The following is a 22,227-nucleotide window of genomic DNA, read 5'->3' as shown; positions in this document are numbered from 1 at the left end:
ACTTTAATGTACTAACACCAATATATCTGCAATAAGCTCATATGAGACTAGTTCTAATTTGCAAAAAGCTGGTTACAGTTTGCTGTTTGACAGCAAAACTTCATGTCTTGAATGATGGAGCTTCTTTAAGTGAAATAATCTGAATCTGAAGACCTATAATGGGCTTTGGGAAGGGGTCAGCAGTAAATATTCCTTGATCAAAATCATGGACTGACACAATGTGGTGTTTTATTAAAACTGAATACAACATTTTATTGTCAATTGATAGAAAGTATTATAGCATGTATGCATTTTACATGAAGAAAAAGTGTCTAGGGGGCTGAAATATGGAAGCAGTGTAAAGGTACTGCACTTTTGGAAGGGAAGACATGCACAGTACATGATGATCTAAAATAAACTGGATAATAAAATGCCATGATGAATGAAAATGAGCCAAACCCTCACTTAGGTTTATGTTTTAGCTCTGAAAATAACAGATACGATTTGGTCCACACACAGCTGCAGACAGAACCAGAGAGCACCCTGAATGTCAAACAGCAGCTAACTTTTAACAAGTGGGTGTTGCTTAACAAAATACCATCGGGTAAATCTCACAGGTCTGGTAGAGTCGTCTCAGCAGTCAGGACACGCAGCCGAGTCGGATCCTGAAAGAACAACAAAGGCTGATTCGAATGTTGATTGTGTATTCATCCAAGGACAGTGTAACATCACTCTTGATCATATTACTATTGATGAGAAATGAACATTAGTTTACATTTATCTTATAAAACAGGTTGTGATTCATTCTTGATGTTGGAAACACCAGTTGACAAAAACACTTCACATAAAGAAAAGGTTTTGGGATATGTTCTTTTTTTCACTTTCTGGTGGAGGGTTAGGTGAGAATATTGATACCACTCATGCCTGTACAGTGAATATGAACCTTACAGCCCGCAGCAGGTTAGCTTAGTTTAGCCTTAAGACTGGAAATAGGGAGGCAAACATCCAGCCTGGCTCTGTCCAAAGGTAACACAATCCAAATACCAGCACCAAAAAGTTCATAATTAACACATTATGTCTCCTACAAAAACACAAGCCGGTTATGTGCCCGACTACTTCTTGGCTCTGTGCAGTTGCCTGGCAACCAGTAAAGTCTCCATGAAGCTACAGTGCACGGCAAAGAAATAGCCTGGCGCACAACCCAACATAAAACAGTGAATTGTAGTTTTTACGCTTCAGTTTTCAGTGAGATTTCAAGGTTCTGGTAGTGTCAAAACTGAAAAAAAACAATGAATTTCAATATTTAAACTGAAATTAATAATTCTGTGTCAACTAGACAAAACATATCCTGATATATGATTTAAACTCCAAAACAGTGGATCTTGTTGTGAGATTTTTTTTGTCAACTGTTTACAAAAATGAACTTTTCCCCATACTTTATCATCTTACAGCACTTTCAGGAGTTTAAGCTTTAGTTGAACATGTTGAAACGCACTCCACTGTGCTTCTCGGGCTCACTCACTGCTTTCGGTCGGTCTATTCTTGTATCAGAGCGGCTCCTGGCTGTTTCTGCTCTCTGGTGTCTTGGCTCTGTCGCGCTGTCCTGAAGTGTGCCGTAGTTTGTGAGGCTGCCAAGCTGTAGGGTGGACTGCTGCTGACTGGCCCTGCGTGGACCTGAGACAGAAATAGAACAAAGACTGAGCTTTAAACCTCCCAAAATACGATTTATAATGGAATTTAAAATGTCATCAGAAAACGCTATGAGTATCTGGATAACATGATGGCTTTAATTTTACTCCTGAACCGCATGAGCAGGTAGAAATCAAAGTATAACTCGCAAGATATGATTTTTTTTGTGTGTGTTGCAGATTATCACTGCTCTGAGATGAAGGTAAGGTGGGTACGGTACCTGCTGAGGGACTTCTAGCACTCAATCTGCTCACTGACAGCGTGTAATAAGCCCTGCTTTGGCCTGTGATGGAATTGGGAGTGAAATGTCATGTGAAATTATTTGAAACAAATGGAAAAAACTCTGATGAAACACAGTTAACCTGAAGGAATTGGCCGGTATCCATCGTACTGTTTATCTCTGTTGGTGTGTACCTGTCGTAGTGGTGCATCGGGACAAAGCTGCTTCCATGTCGTTCACCTGGTTCTGCAGTTTGTCCACCTGCTGAAAGGCTTCTTGTTTGAGGCTGAGCTCTTGCTGTAGCCGTCCCCTCACCTACACCCAGGAAATATGAAGAATCTCTCATTATTTTACCTTAAAGTTGAGGTTTTCTTGTGGTTTTATGGTTTGTAATGTCAGTCACGGGTTGCCTTGAAAGTTCGTACATTTCCAGAGGAGGAATCTTACTGACTTCCTCCAGCGCCACCATGAGGCTGACGTTTGTAAAGTGTAATATTGCCTTGAAATTTGGCGCACACATTCATGTTTTCCTCAGGATGAATAGTCCTTTTTCACAGCAGCTATTTTGATGTGAAATAGTCGGGTAAACACAGACATTACCAATGATAGTAATTCATGTTTTGTTACATTTAGTGTAGCAGAGACTTTCCAACGAGCCAACATGCACAATAGCAGCAACCAATGAACAGAACTTAAATAGTATTATTGCTAACACCAGTGTTTACCCTACTATTTCATCTCAAAATGGCTGCTGTGAAAAAGGTCAAACGCTAAACTAAGATGGTGAACATGGTAAACATACCTGCTAAATATTAGCATTTAGATATAGAAATAACATTTAGCTAAGAGCACCACTGTGTCTAAGTGCAGCCTCACGTGGCTGCAGATGCTAAACCTTGAAATGAGAACTTATGTTTGAGCATTAAAAGCTCCAAAGTATTTTTTTGTTGTTTATGTAATTCAGTGTGAGAGAAACTTTGAAATGGTTCCCAAATGTTGCTTTTCTAAAAATATGTAATAAAAAAATCAACTTAAAATGATTATGATCTTTACTTCAGGCACTAAAACACGAAAGTAATCCAGCATTTTCTTCATGTGACTTTAAAAAATACATAGACCTAAACAAGAACACAGGTAATTGTGTATCATTGCCATCCAGTGAAATTCTAGTGTTGGGAATTGTGATGATTTTAAAACTTTTCTGATGGGTTGAGACAAGATTTTTCCTTCTTAAGCCAAAAAACAATAAAAACCCATTTGGATTATCTGAAAAATGTATTGTCACAAACCTGAAAAGGGGCATTTTTTGTTATATAATAAAGAGTTAGAATTACAGAGATACAACACATGGTTTTCACAGGACAACTTTTATATTAGTCTGACAGCAGAAGTAAGTATCTGCACAGTGCGCACACACACACACACACACACACATATTAGTCTAATGAAGATCATTTACAGACCTGTCGGATCTCTTTGGCGCTGCGCTGTCGGTGTAGCTGGTTCATCCTGCTACCTCTGTCCAGCTGCTCGCTGAGCGCCCTGAGCTGCCTCTCTCTGTCCTCCATGTCGGCTCTCATTTGTTCCAGGCTCTGCACTCGATAGCTGTCCAGCTCCTGCCTGCTGCGGGCCTCCTGTGCAGACTGATGCCTGGACACCTGGAGCTCCTCTGTCTGTGTATCAGCGGGTATTTAATGAATTCATCCAGGATGCACTTGGCAGCTCTGTAGTTTCTACGCCCCCAGGGTTTGACATTTAAAACTTCATTATAGAGTTTTACATGAATGTAAGTCTATAGGAGCAGAATGTGATACTTAGTTAAGATAGTAACTAGTATAGTTAAGAGTTAGGAAGGATGTGGAAGCCTAAATAAAGTCCTCAGCCACTAGAAATCAAATAATGTGCTACTGTAGTTACTAGCTACAATCATAAATACAATACAGGCTGTGATATGTGATCATAGAAATACTTCAAACACAGCAAATCTACAACATTTTCTACTTTAACTTTGACCTGACTAGAGCTGTTATAATCAGTCACTTGACAGAAAAGTAATCGAATCTAATCTTTAAGATAAAGGTTCTAGGTGCACGTTAAAGATAGCCTTCCTGATAACTGTTGCACCAAAAAGTGTCCCCAAAGCCACAGATTTCCTTTGAGTTAATGCTTTAAACATCCTAACTAGTCAAATCACAGAAAGAAAAGGATTTCACCTTTAAAGTTAGAATAATTTGAAGACACATACTTATAAGCTTATGGAATTATGAATAAGTATATACTAATCTCATTAAGTTAAGATGTAAGATTATTATAGTTATTAAAGTTCATGTCATACTATATATGTAAACCATCTGTGAATTAATACATTTATATAAGATTTATACTCATTATGCAAGCAAGATTAGATGAATGACTGTCAGGTGAAATAGAGTTTAATATAAATGTTTAAGTTTTTCTCTACAGTCGCTGTTGATGTTTGGGTAGTCGAAGTGTGGATGAGACTCGATGTACCTTCCTGCTGAGCAGCTTCTTGGTGCTGCTGCACTCGGCCTGACAGCGGGTCAACACCTTCCTCACGGCCTCCAGCTCCTCCTGCAGGAAAACCACCTCCTCCTCAGACGTCATCTTCACCCTGAGAGCGTCGGTGCGACAGGTAATCTCCCTCTGGACAACATGAATAATGTGATACTGTGATTCTACGTTTGCTTTCCCAAACAGGGTTTCAACAGAGTTTCATGATAAACATATGGCAGTAAAATAAATACAAAAAACGTCACATAAACATAAAGGAGTTTGGAGTTTGGACATACAGGACTGACAAATATCGCAATTTAAAAAGTGTAAAAAAAGAAAGAAAAGAAGATAATTTATATATTGTCCTTCACCTCAAATCTGTTAAATAAATTAATAAAAAAGTAAGGTTTTATGCACACTTTTCTTATCAACATACAAGAAACAAGGGGGGGAATTTTAATGAAAAGATCTGGTAAAAAGGAAAAGAGAGAGCAAAGTTAATTTACTTTCTTAACTGATTTCAAAAATAAAGGGAAAATATAAAGCTTGATTTAACCAATTAAGTTTATTTAAATGTATTCAATGATGCTTTTGACATATCATATATTAAACTAAATAAAACAGGTCAAGACCATACACTGTATAATTAAATATAAACATAGTCTCTGTGACGTCACCCCTATGTTTCCAAAGAACTGTTGTGAAACTCAGTGTGTTTACTACCTACCAGCTAATCCAAAAATGGGCAAAGCCATGGAGCACAGGTGCAGCTGAATAACGCTACTGAAGTTACTGAAAACAGCCACCTGTCACTCAAAGCCACTCAAGTTGCCACTTGGTCAAAACTAACTAGATAAGTGGGTGTAGACACAGACAGGAAAACACAAGCTTTTTGACTCATGGTGTTTGTTTGTGTGTCTGCTTTGCTGTCGCTGCGGGGGGATAAATTGGATTTGAGAGTATTGAATATTTGGTTTGCTGACCTGCTGAGTTTGAAGCAGCTGTCGGTGAAGTTTCTCCTGGTCGACCAGCTGCCTCCAGCTGCTCAGAGCCTTCAGTTTACAGAGCAGAGAAGTCAGCCGGCTGTTCTCCAGGTGCAACTCATGGACTTCTTCTTTCTAACAGAACAGGTAGGACACACCGGTACGTTTATGTATATGTAATTCATCAGTGTAGTCTGTTCTTGAATGAAATAATGCAGTGTTTTTGTTTTCCTCAACAAAGGATTGATACGCTACTGCACTTTACACATCTCTTTTATTTTCTAAGTCTAGATTCTGGCGCTATCTTCCTTCCTGTACCTTTAACTGCGTGACTGTGAGTCCATCATTGTCTTTGGTGCAGCCGTACGTCTTCTTGAGTTTAATAATTCTGTCCACTCCTTCGCCTCTTATTCTGTTCACCATCTCACTCACATCCTGCTCCATCTGCCGGTGGTACTCATCAAGCCTGGCCTGAGATTCAAACAAAGGATGATTAAAGGTCAAAAAGCGAGCATCTGAAACTTGGAAATTGGACAATTAATGCTGCTTAACTACAATTTAATACTAGAAACACTAGAAATCAGTCAGAGGTGCACAAACCTCTAAATTTGAAGATGAGTTTGGTTAAAAAAAAGGGGGGTTTCAACAAATAAATAGACATACGTTGGACAAAAGAATCAGGAAAAACAAATCTCACCTTTAGCTGGACGCAGGAGGAGAAGAGGTGTCGGACCAAAGGGTCATAGCGTTCTCTGAATCTGAGACTGAGTTTCTCCTCTAGATTTCTCTTCTCTTCTTCCAGGTGAGCAACCTGGGCCTGCAGCGCTGAGATCTCCAACATCATCCCACGACAAACAGCACCCACCTGTCGGACAGTAACACGGCACAGAAACACTGAGATCAAGTCAAACAAGTGCTGCTGAGGCTGGCAAGAATTCGGTGATACAGGAAGTTTTAGAGGTCGTAAAGTGTTGGATAAGGAGAATGCTGGGATCACCAAAGTCATTACAAAGTCTCTCACATCTGATTTAATGTGTTAATGTAACGTTTATTATTATTATTATTGCACATATTCTTTGTACTTTATTCTGTGAACTTTTGCACATTCATTCCTCTTTATTTTAAACGCTGTAAAGCTTTCTATTAGGCCTCTCATCTTTTTCAGTACTTTTTCTTTTTTCTTATATCTTTTTTCTTCCTATGATTACTGTTGAGCACCAAAATACAAAGGCAAGTTCACTATGTGAAAATCTAGTTCGCAATAAAACTGATTCTGATTTTAGTATTTTATTTCCCTGTTATATCATTAAAGCAGCTCTAGATTTCATGACATGCAATAATCAGGGTTCCTACGCGTCCTGTAAAACCTTGAAAACATGGACATTTAGAGACTAGTTTTCCAGTCAACCTGCAATTTAAAATTTTATTGTAGCTCCTCACTCATCTCGCCAAATTTTCTGTGGCAGAAGATAAATTCTACTTGATTTAAACTGTTACTTATGGGCTGTGGCTATAATGTTATGGTTAGGGGAAAACTGTTGTAAACTGTAATTTGCCAGAGAGCACAGCAGAAAGACCACCTACATGTTATCAACCTGAGAGATTTTAACATGAACCTTGCATTATTAAAAAAGAAATGAGCCTGACAGTAAATGATATGGCCCTTTGGGAGCTGTGCTGTATTGTCAATAAAAAATCCTGGAAAGGTCTTAAAAAAGGATTTTTTTTATAAAGAGTGGGAACAGAAAAACAGAAAAAAATAAATATATAAAAGCTACCTACAGTACATATAAAATATTTTTTTTATTGATGAGGCATTGTCCAAATACTGTTCAAGATTTCATGATAATACATCTAATATTTGGGGAGATCCAGACACTTTATGAGTTAGTTCCCTCTGGACTAACTGTTCAATTTCTCAAGTCCTACTGCTAAAAAATCTTAAAGTCCATTTGAATACTCTTCATTTCCCAGCTGCGTCTGTTGAGCTGGAAATCCCACATGAAATCCAAAAGATATGGATTTAAGTCACGTTATCTCACATGATTTTTCATATGACCCACAAAGTCATTTGTAATTGCAGTGTTTACCTCTTTGTGAGAGCTGCTGGACGGAGAGTCCTTAAGATTCTTAAAATCCTGCAGTTAAAAATAAAAAAGAGGATGAGCTCACAATAAAATCATACAAAATGTTATAATGTTACAATACACTCATGAAGCCATGAAGCTATAAAAATGTAATAATAATGCCCACGTGTACCTGCTCTCTCTGACGCAGGAGCTGAGTCTCCTGCTGCAGGATCTGTTCATAAAACTGAGAGTAAAGCAGGAAGCTCTGACGCTCTCGCTCCATCAGAGAACAGCCGAGGTGAGTGAGACACTGCTGGAGGTGATCCTGAGAGACCCTCAGCTGAAACAAGAGACACTCAGCAGGTTTATTACTCAGCATGGACGCACAGACACTAATGCTCTTTTTACTACCCTGATATCATAAGTCATCGTACAGGAGGCGGATCTAGAGAAATATTCATGAGGTGGCAAAAGGGCATGGAGACTTTAAGGGGTGGCAGAAATATATGCTGATTTAATCACAAATAATACATTTTTGCTTGGAAAAGCGTCAAAATGAAAATATTGAACTCAAGAACATGACATTATTGTGGCACACAGTAAAGCACTGAATGAAAATATATAAAGGTTACAGTTACAATCAATAAAGCAGATCAATTAGAGCATAACCCCCCTCTCTAATTCTGCCTGTCCTTCACCTGTCCTATCAAATAAAGGCATAAAAAGCCCCTAAAAAATACCTTGAATTTGACATGTCACCCCATGTACCTGTCCCTCAGCGTCTTCACTTCCCTCCATCAGCTGTTGGATGAACGTCTCCACAATATGCGGCCGCTCAGGAGACAAACTGTACTTCAGTGGGGCTTTCCTCCACAGCTCTGACCACACACAGAATATTTTCACTGTCATTTCAATTCTATACTTTTCTCTTTTTTATTAAAAGATAGATTTTGTGTATTTCTGGGCACCTGTAGGGAGGCCTGTGTCCTGTCGAGTTCGCTCTGAAACCACCAGGGTCAGCTCTCTGTTAATCTTCCTCTGCACCTCACTGATCATGTCACACTCGGTGCTCTCCAGCAGCTTGTGAAGCTGAGAGGGAGGCAATATATTTTACAAGGTACAGAAACACAAGATAGTAATGCGGTTAGTAGTCGTACTGTACCTGCCAGGCTTTCACGTCAACCTCGGAAGCTCCAGGCGGGGGCAGGAGAGACTGGCTGCCAGAAAGTAAGACCTCATAGTCCCGCTCTTTACCCATTTGTTGAGCCAGAGCTCTCATGCTGGGGTAAAAGATTTCATCTCTGTAAAGAGAGTACAGCCAATTTAAATATGGGCTCAAACTGTGTATTTTAAATCATTTCTTACCCACAATTTTGTTGTTTTTTAGTAGCTGTTCTGGAGCTTTAAATCATATCATATGATCTTTTCCCAGAGATTTCCCAGTTGACATTAAATTGCATTTGAAGTGTGCAAGCAATCAGCTAATGAAGAAATGTGATATGATTGAAAGCTTCAGAACAGCCACTTAATGGACCTCATGGTGAGATTGTTTTATCATGCACTGTTAAACTGTTTTGTAACAATATTCAGTACCTTTGACTATTTTCATTACAAAGTAAAGGAATAATGTTACACTGAAGCAGCCACTGCCACTGATTAATAAATGAAATAAGGAAGGTTTTTACAGTGTGTTATCTTGGTTGTGGATACAGTAACGCTGACTGGCTGATATTTATCGACAAAAGCTAAACAAACCTGTGTGAATGTAACACAATCCTCGCTGTCTCTGAACCACAGTACCTGTAGAGTTTCACAAACTGTTGATACAAACTGGGCGTTCTGAACATTTGAGCACCCAGACGTCTTCGGGCCCAGCTCTCCTTGAACACCTGCAGCTGCTTCGTCAGCAGGAGGAAACCTTTCAGCACAGACTGGACTCTGATCGGACCCTGAAGAGGAGCCGTGGAGTCACAAGTCTTTTCCTCTTCTTCAGCTCCAAAGCTGAGTTTATCCCCCTAAAACAAAGACAGAACATAGTGTGTGAGGCCTCTTTGATACATTAAAGGAATTAATTCACAGATCCAAGCTTTCTTTTTTGCCTGATTAGTGATCAATTGCCAACTTTTACCTCATTAGGTTTTCCATCGTGCAGAAGGTCATCTCTGTTGCCATGGAGACGAACAGGCTCTGCCTCTCTTCCACTGTTTAGGACGTCCTCCATGAGCAGCGACACGCCGAGGATCGCTGCGTTGGCCTGGAGTCGGCTGCGATCACTCAGACCGCTCAGGCACAGCTGCAGACAAACACAACCACTCTGAATGATCTGTTTATTTATATCTCCATAAAAATAGATAGTAAATTTTTCTTCTTTCTAATTCACCTTTTAATGGATGCAGCTCAACATTTAAAGTAACACATACAGTCATTTGAAGTGAAATCAATTTGAGAACCAAAATATTGTTGCCGTTAGCCTCGTCTGTAGTGGTTTAAAATGTAAAATTTGTCCTGAAGGTGATGTAAAAGAGAGATTACATGAGTTTGAATGTGCTCAGCAAGCCAATCAAGTAGATCAGTGTTTCTCAAATCGGTGTACATGTACCCCTAGGGGTACTTTGGAGTACTGCAGTGACATGACAACATTTTTTAAATGGTCATTGCAAACTCATGCATAATTCCTAAAATAATTATACTATAAGTTAAATGTAAATGCTACATAAACCACATTTTATACAAAATATTCTTACACAAAGCTATCTTTAACTGCCGTAAGACCTCTGAAAAAGAATTGTAGTTGCCACCGAGAATAAGGAAAGATCCTCAGTACGACACAAGCTCGTGTTTTTCATTAAATTTTAAGTGCCACACATCAAAAAGACGCAGTTCAGTGCAACTACAACGCTGTTTTAGTGTTATTGCATCCTGCAAAAAAATCGGTGTTCTTCTTAATGAATAAGACTGTGATAGTGCACCGCTGTATTGTAGCCTACATCTTTATATTGCCTTTTTTTTTCCTACCGAACATGTTTTGTACTTGGAGGGGGTACACGGGGGTAACCACTGTGTTAGATAATGAAATGTTAACAATTTCTCCTGAGGGGTTCATCATGTAGGGAGCATGATTATGTGTTCAAAGCAATCTGTGTGCTACAATTTGATATTGCGCACTGTCCCGATGATAGTGCTGGAGGGAGTCATTAGGTATCATCGTTTGGGAACTAAGAATACTTTCTTCAAATGTCATTACATGGCATGTGGTCTATGGAGAAATCTTACATTCCCACCCTTAGGCCACACCATTAAAAGGATGAAACATATTAGATGTTGAACCTGCATGCAGTGTTCGATGGGAGTGACGTCCCAAACATGCAAAGGGAACAACCCATGCCAGGCTATGAAACATCTCCATGGATACATCCTTTGTGCCTGCAGGGAAAAGACGACATGAGACAAATAAAAAATATAATAACATTTCCCTTTCATCTTGACATGTAGTATTACACTTGAAACTGATATGATATTTGTCCACTGGCGTCACGTAGCTGAACCAACCTGACATCCTCGTGTCTCTAGAGGTCGAGGAACAGGCAGCGTGAGACTGAACACGTCAGTCCGGTTACTGTCACTCAGCAGGGGGAGGGCAGTCGCCATGTTGTCACTCACAGTCTTGTAGGAGGCAACATCACCAGAGGAGAGGAACACCTCCCTGAACACAAGACAAACACGACAGAGAGGGTTTTTATTAAATCTTTGATAAAATTATTAGATACAGATCATCAAGAGATGACGTAGGGAGTGAGATGTGGAATGACAGGCAGCAATAACATGTCAGCAGGACACAACAACAGTATTACATTTTATGTAATATCATGTGTTTAAACTGACCAAACAACGATTTTATAATAGTTTTTACCACTAATTTGTCTCTACTAGGTCTTGTAGAAAGATCAGTCAGGTAATTGAAAGTTGCCTTAAGCAAGAAGAAATTGGGACAATATGAATTAACTGCTAAAGTGAAGGGCTAAATGCTGCATTCAGCACCTTCTGGACAGCACGGGAAAAACAAAAAAAAACAGGGAACGGCATTGCGTCTACTGTTATTGTACTGGTATTCTCTCCTGTCCTCACCTACTTTTACCATCCTGCTCTCATCCACTAACATGACTTCCAATTTGCTGTCTACCATCTGTTGGAATTCATGTAAATGCACCAATACTCCTTTTTAGTTTTACCAAAGATTGTTGTTAAGTGGCCTGACTGAAAAGAAAATATCTTTTTGTGAAGGATTAGTGGGGAAAATTTTAACTCCATGATGAAGAGTTTTTACTCCTCAGATTTACAGACCTGATGAGGTTTCTGACAGCAGTATCAAACTGCAGCAGGAGGACCTGCCTGCGCAGCTGCAGCAGACGGCCGACAGACTCTGGGCTGCTGGGATCAGACAGACGGTCGACCTGACGCTGGATCTCCAGCAGCTCTGCTCCTGTACACCACCCAGAGAGGACGACACATGCATGTAACGTGGTTACTGTGATTGATTGTCAACATACAGGTTTATATTGGTCTTTTATTAGATACTAAACAAGTTAAGATTCAACAGATGTTCTTAACTGACCATGAAAGCTGTCTGTAAAATATCTTGCTCATACATTTTGGCTTTGTTCACACTCCAGACACAACACAACCTTGTATGTTCCCTGTCAATTAATTATGTAACAGCTTCTTTGAATGTTTCCTAACTATAGAAACCTGCCTGAATCAGCTTGTTCCAACCCTTGACTGAGGCTATTTGAGGCTCACAAAGTAAAACATTCAAACCCAGGACAATATGACTGCTACATTACATCAAATGGAAATAGCCTACTGAAGCTGTTTTGTGCATCATTTTTATTATTTTTTTTACTATACGTGCTAACACTTACATATTATCAGGTGTTTTGTTTATGAGATCCACCTACCAATGCCTTCAGTGCCTCCCCAGTCAGCTGCTAGTGAGCTGGGTGCATCCTGTCCTCTCCTGCGGGAGTCTTCTGTGTTTCCCAGTCTGGAAAAACTAACCAGGTAATAAATGATGTCATGAAGAGCTGAAACTATCTGCAGAGTGTGATGGAGAGCTGTAGCACATTCCTGTTGAAACATCAGAGGAGCAAATTATTGACAAACACTAAAAAATAAATTCCACATTAGACCCTAAAAAGTGAAAAGTGAATTAAAGACACTCATGTAGTTTATAACTAATAATAAACACTGATCTACCAGCTCCCTGCAACACTTCATTCAACATTTCACTCACTCTTATCGTGTGTTGTGCTGCTGTATTAACAGTCTCAACGGTGTGTTTAAGCATCTCACCAAAACATCCAGTGTCTTGAACATGTGAAGCACTTGAGAGAAGTGGGGGACGAACCACAAGTTGAGGAGAGTTTTGCCGTCTGCAGACAACAGCTGCTGCGGCCGACACTGGGAGCTCCTATTAGGGAGGAAGGTTTGATCAGCCTCTCAGGTTTTTTATGCTTTTGACACACTGACTCAACATATATATACACACCATCTAACCACTCTTCACCCTTTTTCCACATTTAGAGTTATTTTGCATAACATAAATTCAATATATATTATGAACATGTGTGGAGTGTTATTGGGTTATTTTTTTTTTGATTTATGAGAGAAAAAGACAAATGGATCAGTGTCACAGAGTGACAAACTTATCACTTTATATAAAAACATTTGTCTTGTTACAGTATTAAAGTAAGGTAATATAGTCTTTATCTTATATAGTGCTTAACGTTTCATGTTATAACATGATTAATATATTCTCAACGTGATCAGTCTATAACAATAAACTTTTTATGTTATAATATGATATATTATAACTGATTCATCTTCATTTACTGGTATGGCAGCAATAGGCTTCCATAGGTTATATATGCATTTTTATAGTGTTTCTTCAAATAGGGAGTTCATCATAAGACTTTTTTCAAACATTTTAACCTGGAAACAATCTGATAGAAATGTTGTCTCTTTAAACATAATTTGTGATTTAGAGTCAGTATGCATGCGCAGTTCCTGCATGTGATTTGCATGCAATTATTCTTCTATTTTGCACATTAATAATACAGATAAGTTGGTTGTACCTGGGGTCAGGGCAACGGTCAGCTCCTGAATCCAGATTAACTCTGGGCTTTGCGGCTTGCCCAATCACGAAGTGCGACTGACAGATGGAGGGGTTGTCGTCCAAAATGAAGGATAGATGGTAGTAATATGCAACAATCTGCGCTCTCACACAGTACTGAGATATCTGTGTGGTGAATCTGTGGAAAAAACAGTTTGACACAGTATTTACCTCCAACATGCTCTCATGTAGAGTGAGAGAAAAACTCAGCAGGGCTATTGTCCTGTAACAAAAGGAATGCAGATGTTTTTGTGGACATACTTCTCGAGAAAGTCGATTATGAGCCTCCTTTTGATCTTCGCAGCCTCCTCCTGCGGTGTGAGAGAAATTAATTTTACTTCATGGGCAGCCAATTACATTTATCATCCTGCTCAGCCGTCTGAGAATTATCTACCACTGTGTCCAACTCACTGGAGTTTTCATAAGACCCCCCACGGCCTGTTTCTTCTTCATAAATGAATTCAGCATCTCGTCACGCAGGCCCACTTTTTCCAGCTGGATGGACACAAATGCTTCCATCAGCCTGGAGTAACAAACAAGATTCTGTTTAATAAAGAGCCGGCACAAAAGCCCTGTTAATCATCGCCAGTGTAATTGGTTCTTCAAGTGGGGAAAATTACCTCTCCTTGGTCGTGGTGGGAGTTCTTGCTGAACCTTTGGAGGGTGAAGAGTTAGATTTTTGCTGCAGCTTGTTGGTGTCGCTCCCACGTTTGGAGTCAAATTCTACATCTTCATTAGAATGAAAGGCTGCTTCCCTCTGAGAGTAAATTGGAAAACAGAACAGCTTTGTATTTTTGTTAAAAGCATGAATAGAACTTTTTAACTGGTTATAAAACAGTCTTAATTTAATACTGATGCCTCTATATGAAACAAACAAGACCTTCAGCAAGAAGATTGGCTATTTCTGTATACTTATTTTTAATGCCCGCCAGCTGGTCGGATTTGGTCAGATTCCCCTTGAAATCAATTAAACGAGCGGGTAGAAACACTTTTGTCAGAAGTATTACCAGCAAAATGTAACATATAAGTGTTGTAGCTGGTTGAGGGGGAGCTAGTGTGTCAATTAAATATGCAGTTAGGTATTTAAGTCTATTGGTTCATCTTTAAGTGTCACAGGCCAAAACAGGTTGGGAACCAAACAGTATATTTTATAAGCATATCATATCATCTGAACCTGAAAAGCACCTAAAAACTACAGCTGTCAAATACATTTAGTGGAGTAAAAAGTATTTATATGTGAGTCTGAGTATGTAAGTAAATGTACTTTCCTTTACTGAACAATACACACCTCAGCTGAAGATGTCTCACTCTCTGCCCAGTGACAAAGACAAACCAGTTTCACTGCACTTATCAAAGCGTTCTTCTGTGTAACCTGGCAGGCCAGAGTCACCTGGAGGTTTTCTACACTCTGTTTGTTCACAAGCTGGGAAGAGATAAGAAAAGGGATAAATTCAGTAGGCAAAAAATAGGCTGATTTTGGCTGATAAACCCCAGCATTTAATTTAATTCTAACACACATGAATAACTGCCTCCTCTGAGCTGAAGCTGAACTTCCCGATCTGGTTCTCGTCCAGTTCCCGGATGCTCAGAGGCAGGTGGGATGGGGTGAACCTGCAGCAGAGAGTGCACTTTAATTCCTTTTTCAAACATACTTCACTGCTCGTGTAGAAAAGCTGAAATAATAGAGCGCATGAGGAGAGACGGGGCTAAAAGGGGGAAACATGCATACAGTATTCCTGGATAAGAAGACAAATCCTATCTTTTATTAAAACATTTTACAGGTACAGGAACTGACTGATATAAGAGCTGTTAGATTATTAATAATTGATGTGTCAATACTGTCCAAATGGTACATGTACCTGTCCACAGAGCTGTCATCCTCCAGTATGGCTGTGATAAAAACAGGCCTCTGCTCTGCTTTGTCTTTCTGTTCAGCAACCTCAAACTGCACTGGCCTCAGATAGAGGTGGAAGTCATCGAAGCCGAGCTCCGACGCCACACTTCTGTACAACCTGTGAAGAATTATTCAGTGTTACAGTCTTTCACATTCTTGTCACATGTTCCGTGACTATTTACAAATAATTCTTGACATTTACGCTAGATGTTGGAAGATGTGGCTGATTTGAACCAATAATAGTAATTCATCATTGACCTCTGACCTCCCGCATAATTCACACTAATCTTTTAGTTTTTCTGACAAAATATTGATGCTCTATGGCCTCATCTTTAAGTTCAGGTTACAGAAATTACATGGAAGGAAACGGGAGAGGCTCTTTTTGTCTTTACTCAGAAAACTGATGAGAGTTCATGTTATTGCCGTCATTTAACACGTCAAATGTCTTTAACTTAATGTAAATTGTGGACAAAATGGAATTATTATACAATTATTATTATAATTAATCATTAGGAAGTAAACTTGTCCCCTGAGCAGCTCTTAATCTGATATGATGTTGGGAATAAACGGCAGATAAAATGACAAAAAGTAAAAAGCCTTTTGAAAAATGGCTTTTTATTCACATATCCATCATATACAGTCAGAGAATAGAAATTATTTTAAAAAAATAATTAAAACAGGATCTGACTGCCTAGCTGTTTATCTTTCAGTATACTTGTGTATACACATTCATAATCCCATATATCTCTCCAGTATTAACGGACATATTAATTAATGAATTAATTAATAATTATGGTTTAAGTACATATAATTAAACACCTGAAACCCCAGAGAAAATATTTAATATTTAATTATAATTTTCAAACTGCAACCAACAGGGGGCCCATAAAACACATATACATATATTTTAGATTTTGAGAAGTTTAAGATGCTATTAGGTTTTTTCTAGGATAAAATCTTTGATCTCATGATCTTCGAACCATAATTCACAGATCAGTTTGCGGCTACCCTTTTACTCCGTTGTGAGTGTTATCTTAACTGAGCCAGATGTGCCGTCTCTGAGGCCGACTCCAGCAGACGGTGGCGGATGGTGACGAGCTCCAACAGCTTGGAGAAAGTTTCCACAGCAAACAGTTGTTTCCCTCTTCCCTGTGTCACATCCTCCTCCTCTGCAGATCTTACCAAAGACAGCCCCACCTTTTGGACCAAAATCGGGTCTTCAAAAAACACATCTGAAAACAACTGGCAGTGGACAAAAGGAGGTTAGACTTATTTTTTTTATTTTGTTTTATGTGAATTGATTTAAAGAGAAACATAAGACAGAAAGACCTACATCCTTCTGTATCTGAGCGCTGTAGGAGGCTCCGGGTGAAGCCAGGCAGTTCCAGCTCTGCAGGGCCTGCTGCAGGAGCTTCTGTCGCAGGGTGAGTTTGTCTGTGATGCTTGTGGCTCGGTGCAGCTGACAGAGCTCTGTGTGAGCCTGAACTAAACTGTTATAGATTGCAGCAGCCAGGCAGAGGGACGGATGAACCTCCAGGAGGAAAATGTTCATCAACGCAGGGCTGCAAACACGACACAAGAAAGGTAAATATACTTTTGAGGATTCCAAAATCCTCCAGGGTAGTTAGACTTCTGTATTTACTTGCCTGCTGCCTCCAAGTGAGACCAGATGTTGGGGAACGTAGTTAGGTGGAAGGCCATAATTGTGAATGGAGCCTTTGCGGCTGTCTCTCCAGATGTGTCGGAGGTACTGCCGCTGTTTTTCAATCTGATGAGTCAACATCAAAGCTATAGATTACAGTAAAATAGCATAACATAACATAACAAGACAAAACTAAATAAAGTATATAAGTATCTTGAAATATAAACATTGTGGCTCAAAACTGGTTTAAATAAGATATTTATTTTCACACAACTTGCAACTCCTTGATGAATTGATTAATTTGATCAAAATAGTTCCAGATCATTTTTTGTTTGATTGTCTAATTGATCAATTAACTTGCTGAATCTCTAATTCAAACAAAGGTATTCATACATTTCCATTCTGCACATTCACATGTGAATACAATCCATTGCAGACTTTGTGTTTTCACCTGATTCTCCAAAATGTCTTTGATCAGCTGCCGGTGGCTTTGCAGGCAGCCTATCTCAGCTCTGTAGGCCTGAACAAAGTAATCCTGGTTCAGGTCCAGTTGTGGCCTACTGTGCATGATGTCAGTAATAACTTGAGCCAACGCAAACCTCTCCTCAGTCCCTGCTGCATGCTGGTAGGCCTCATAGTAACAGTTCAGGAGCTGGAGGACAAGGAGAAACCAACAGAGAATGCCATGAAAAGACCCATATACTTGACTGGCTTTGGAAAACGGGGAAATTAAACATTAAATATTCCAGATAAGAGCTCAGACAGTACAATTAACTGAAATCTGGCCCTATACAATTATAGAAGTGTTTTAAAGGCCACAATTTATTGATCTATCAGAAAAGACAGAAGTAACGTATCATATGAAGCAAGTACATAAATCAGAAGACAGCCAAAAAAGAAACGTGGAAAGCAAATCAACGCATTCATAGTCCTCAATTTGTGTCACTCTACCTGCACTTTGCTCTCCAGAAACTCTGTCTCACATGTCCACAAGTCAAGAAGCACTGCAACACGGTCGACCTCTGTCCCGGCCCAGGAGTGGACGTCTGCTCTCTCAGTTTTTCCCATTTTCTTCATCCTGTTCCTCTGGATGAAGAGTGAGCCGGCTAGAAGAAGCTCATTCTCCAGCTCCTCCAGGTCCTTCAGCGCAGCGTCGTACACGATGTAAAACCCTCTCTGGTCCTGAGTGTGGACGAACCGTTCCTCTGCGCTGTAGAAATCATGAAGGTTCTCCACCTCTGCAAACTCCATAAACTCTGAGCAATGGACCTGGAATAAAAAGACGTCATATACTGCATTCATGCGAACAGCAGAGATCATAAACACATGTATAGAACCAAAGACAAAGACAAACCAAGACATATAATACATAAAAGTTTGAATCTTCATACCAGAACACACGGTCTGTAAATTTACCTACTCAGACACAGAGTGATTGCATTACACCAAACAACCCCCAAGTGGGCTCAAGATTCATTTTCTTCATCCATAAAACCATGGAAATGGCAAAAATTGGATCTAATCAACCAACGCTGATTAGAAAAACAATGAAAATGAATACACATAAAATATAACCAGAAAAAAATATCGTAAAACTATTTTCAGTAATATAAACTGTTAGAAAGGGCATGATTAAAATCTAATGAAAGTTACACTGTTCAGAGGTTAAGGTGACCCGTTTTGTGTCATTTTCTATATTTAAGTAGAAGGTGAGTGATGTTCATACCTTCATGTGTTATTTCCATCATAGAAAATGTTTAGAAAGTTTAAATGGTTCACATTTGGATCCAACTTTTTATCTTAAAAACACACAGTGATAGAAAATCATGGGATAAATGTGCCAGATATTACGTCTGTCGACTAAATGCAGTAGCCCATGAATCATCTGCACCAGGACCTGGATCTGAATCCACACCTACTGTTTCTAAGAGAAAATCTTTTATCTAATTGTATAAAAAAATTATGGTTTTATAATCACATTTGTGTTTAATCCTGATTGAGTCATATTTTGTGTAACCTGTTTTATGCTCTTTTCCAAGACACTCCTGAAAAGAGATTTCTTAATGATGTTTTCCTGTTTCACTAAAGGTTATATTATATTATACAAAATGTAGCTCCTTTCACCAAATTTCCTCGAGATATTCTGATGAATAAGAAACAAGAGTGATTTCCGTGAGGTAAACAGGTCTACTCTGGGATAAAACTGCTGTTCAGCATACAAATCATATCTAGTGAATCTTTAGGAAAATAATGAAGCACAAGAAGTAGTATTGCTGTTCCTATGAATGCATAGCAGATAGACGCACCAGTAAAAGAACAGCTGCCATATACTTTATGTTCTTACCTTACAGTCAACAGGAGTGCTGTGGCTATACTGGAGCGAGCCGAGACCTCCTGCCTCCCCTCTCCCTCCCCTGGCAGCATTCATCCAGCCTGTTTCCTCCGCTGTGCTGCACAGCTCTCCTTCCTGCAGCTGCAGACCTGCCAGGTCAAAGGTCAAAGTCCTCTCCACAGAGCGCAGGTAGTTCAGCAGCCCAAGAGAGATGCGCTGCCGGACGGGAAAAAGTTAAGACAAATGTTCCCAACCAGATTGTTGTTGATTTCGAGACAACCATCATATTGTTCTGCCATGTGCCTCACCTGGAGCTGTCTGAGTTTGAGATGACGCAGGTGAATCAGAGACAGGTAAGCACCTCTGGTTACGATGGGATCTGAGGTTCCTTCCTCTAAACTATCATCCAGACCCAAGAGCTGCAGGCTGTCCTTGAAAGAGTAGCTGTATAGAGCGAGCAAAGAGTTCTCTTGTGTTTGTGTGTGTTGTTCAACAGAGAGACAACAAAGAACAAACTGCAGACCAGGATTATGGTTAGACAGCAAAGTTGCTCATTTAACTTATGATTTTTTGATTATCAAGTCTATAAAATATCAGAAAATAATGACAAATTCCAAACATATTTGCTTGGAATTGCTTATTTAGTCTAACTGACAAAAAAGATAAAACATACAATGATTTAAACAGACAAATGCTGAAAATATTCCCATTAGACAAACAAATACCAGCTAATGTTTGACATTTTCGTACGTCATTAAAAACACTAAAATCATTATGAAATTGTTTAATTTAATAATTTTTTGTCTCATTGTTTCAGTACGTCAGTAGACATCTTGAAAATAATATTCTCTGCTCAATACAAACCTTTCATTTGTTGCACTCGAGGTTTGACTCTTCAATCTCTTCTTATCGTGGCCTCCTTTGCTGCTAGATCTGGCTGACTGATCGTGTGTTTCCTAACAAGACAAATGTCACTTTTAATATAATATCTTCCATCAGGGGCAGCAGAGGGGAGCTGAGAGGTTTTTTTATATTTATTCCACCTCTCTAAGCAGAAAACTGGGTGACACATGCCTGAGTGAGAGAGGCGGCGCTGTAAATATTCGTCCAGATCTCGGAGACGTTTTGTCGTTTTGTCTTACTGCCGTGTGAGACTGAGGAGTTCGATCCAGTTTGTAAGTCGCCAACATGAGCAGCTTGTTCTTTTACAGTCGCAGTCACATGGAGCACATCGGGGACCTGATGAGGTGCACAGAAACAACAACTCACACCTGAAACTTCATGAGCAGGGGTTTATTTGCATGTGACAGATAACTTTTTAAAAAGACTCATCGATCCAGCAGTCTTAGAGATTAAAGGATAACTAGAGAGCAAGTTATCCCGTTTTTTTCCACTTGAAGGGAACCCTAGAGCAGTGGGTCCCAATCTGAAGGTCAGGACCCCCACTAGGGGTCGCCAAAACTTCACGGGGGGTTGCAAGGCCTTCTTGACTTTAAGGATAGTAAGAAAACTTAAAAAATATACACAGTAGGCCTATATCTTAGCATTTTGTTCATTTTCGTGAGGATAATAAATAAAATTCAAAGTTTAGATTATTATTTAAGATCTAAACTTTGAAGACCTGAACACAACCTATATTCACAGTCTCTGATACACAGCCTTGTCCTGCATTCGAAAAGTTAAAACAACAAGAGACCTAACAGAACAAAGAGAAGATTAATTCAGAGCAGACGTCGCTGTTACCTGAAGAAACCTGCTGTGCATCTTCAGCAGCTCATCAACAGATTTCTTTTCCCTGAGCTTTGTGACGAGCTTCTGCTGCCACGGATCCCGTTTGGGCTTCACCTACAGGACAGAATCCAAACTGTCAGTATCTACGGTCCCTCCCACCACACAAATAGAAGTCGTTCCAAATACTTGAACAATACATCAGGGCAATACTGACTACATTTGAAACACAGTACACTCCTGAACAAACCCCAAACCATCTGGCTTACAGACTTACAAAAACTCTTTGTGGAGACTATTTTACTGCAGTTAATTTACTCTAACCTGAATGAAGGGGATCCAGTTGGCCTCCTTCTTCAGAGCCAGGCTTGCACTCTTCCTCCCCCACTGGCTCTGTTTGACCTCTGCACCATCGTAGTGAGGAAACGTTTTCATATGCTCTTGATGTCCGAAAATCGCTCTGAACTCCCTCCACACCTGGTGAGACAGATTCAGATTGACACATCGTTAATAACATACATTGGACTGATGCCATTTAAGTGCACAGTCGTAAATATTGCAAGGCTTTTGTGTATAAGTTGTTTCAGTTATCCATTACCATGCTGAATAACTCCATCTCGTCTGCAGTGGTCCTGAGTTTTCGAGCGTCGTAGGACAGGTGGAAGTGAGAGATTAATGTCTGCAGCTCAGGTAGAAACTCCTCCAGGTTAACAGTGTGCAGGGGGACATCAGCAGCCATTCCTGTAGTTGAATGTATTCAGTGATAAACTATGAAATCTCCTCTCAACAGCCTGTGTGGATACATTTTACAGGAGTGCATAGTATTATAGCTACAGCTATCATTGAGTTGTTATTATTTTTTATTTTTTAAAGTATTATTTTTTTGGCCTTTATTTGACAGAGATAGCTGCAGAGAGACAGGAAAGGGGGGCAGAGAGAGAGGGGACGATATGCAGCAAAGGGCCGCAGGTCGGACTCGACTCGATCTTCCCCCAGATAGCCGGCATC

The 22,227-nt window shown here is 39.7% G+C and overlaps 2 protein-coding genes across 2 annotated transcripts in view; both read right to left on the bottom strand.

The window, feature by feature from the left end:
• Positions 1-292: 292 nt before the first annotated feature.
• On the bottom strand, positions 293-19,695 carry si:ch73-242m19.1 (coiled-coil domain-containing protein 162). The gene is made up of 34 exons (XM_035673664.1): positions 19,504-19,695; positions 18,111-18,428; positions 17,611-17,811; positions 17,164-17,285; positions 16,851-17,079; positions 16,557-16,759; positions 15,483-15,635; positions 15,141-15,234; positions 14,912-15,046; positions 14,244-14,380; positions 14,035-14,146; positions 13,885-13,934; positions 13,586-13,762; positions 12,804-12,921; positions 12,410-12,578; positions 11,796-11,934; positions 11,004-11,157; positions 10,782-10,877; positions 9,583-9,747; positions 9,255-9,469; positions 8,617-8,755; positions 8,423-8,543; positions 8,223-8,332; positions 7,645-7,794; positions 7,476-7,523; positions 6,083-6,250; positions 5,704-5,856; positions 5,386-5,520; positions 4,400-4,552; positions 3,352-3,561; positions 2,083-2,203; positions 1,889-1,951; positions 1,502-1,653; positions 293-644 (listed from the first exon to the last, which is right to left on the bottom strand). The coding sequence occupies exons 1-34, from the start codon at positions 19,585-19,587 to the stop codon at positions 591-593; spliced, it is 4,848 nt and encodes a 1,615-aa protein (XP_035529557.1). The 5' UTR covers positions 19,588-19,695; the 3' UTR covers positions 293-590.
• Positions 19,696-20,538: 843 nt separating this feature from the next.
• Positions 20,539-22,227, bottom strand: part of LOC118336900 (putative uncharacterized protein C6orf183) — a 5,276-nt gene continuing 3,587 nt past the window's right edge. Inside the window, exons 7-10 of the mRNA XM_035673663.1 lie at positions 21,818-21,960; positions 21,544-21,696; positions 21,235-21,336; positions 20,539-20,730 (exon numbers count right to left, since the gene is read on the bottom strand). Of these exons, the coding sequence (XP_035529556.1) occupies positions 20,539-20,730; positions 21,235-21,336; positions 21,544-21,696; positions 21,818-21,960 (590 nt within the window). The remainder of the gene's footprint in view (positions 20,731-21,234; positions 21,337-21,543; positions 21,697-21,817; positions 21,961-22,227) is intronic.

The sequence above is a fragment of the Morone saxatilis genome, unplaced genomic scaffold (assembly GCF_004916995.1).
Source record: "Morone saxatilis isolate NCDOM2014 unplaced genomic scaffold, NCSU_SB_2.0 Contig3, whole genome shotgun sequence".
NCBI lineage: Eukaryota > Metazoa > Chordata > Actinopteri > Moronidae > Morone > Morone saxatilis.
The sequence above is the reverse complement of the archived record's forward strand: the minus strand, read 5'-3'. Positions and strand labels throughout refer to the sequence as shown.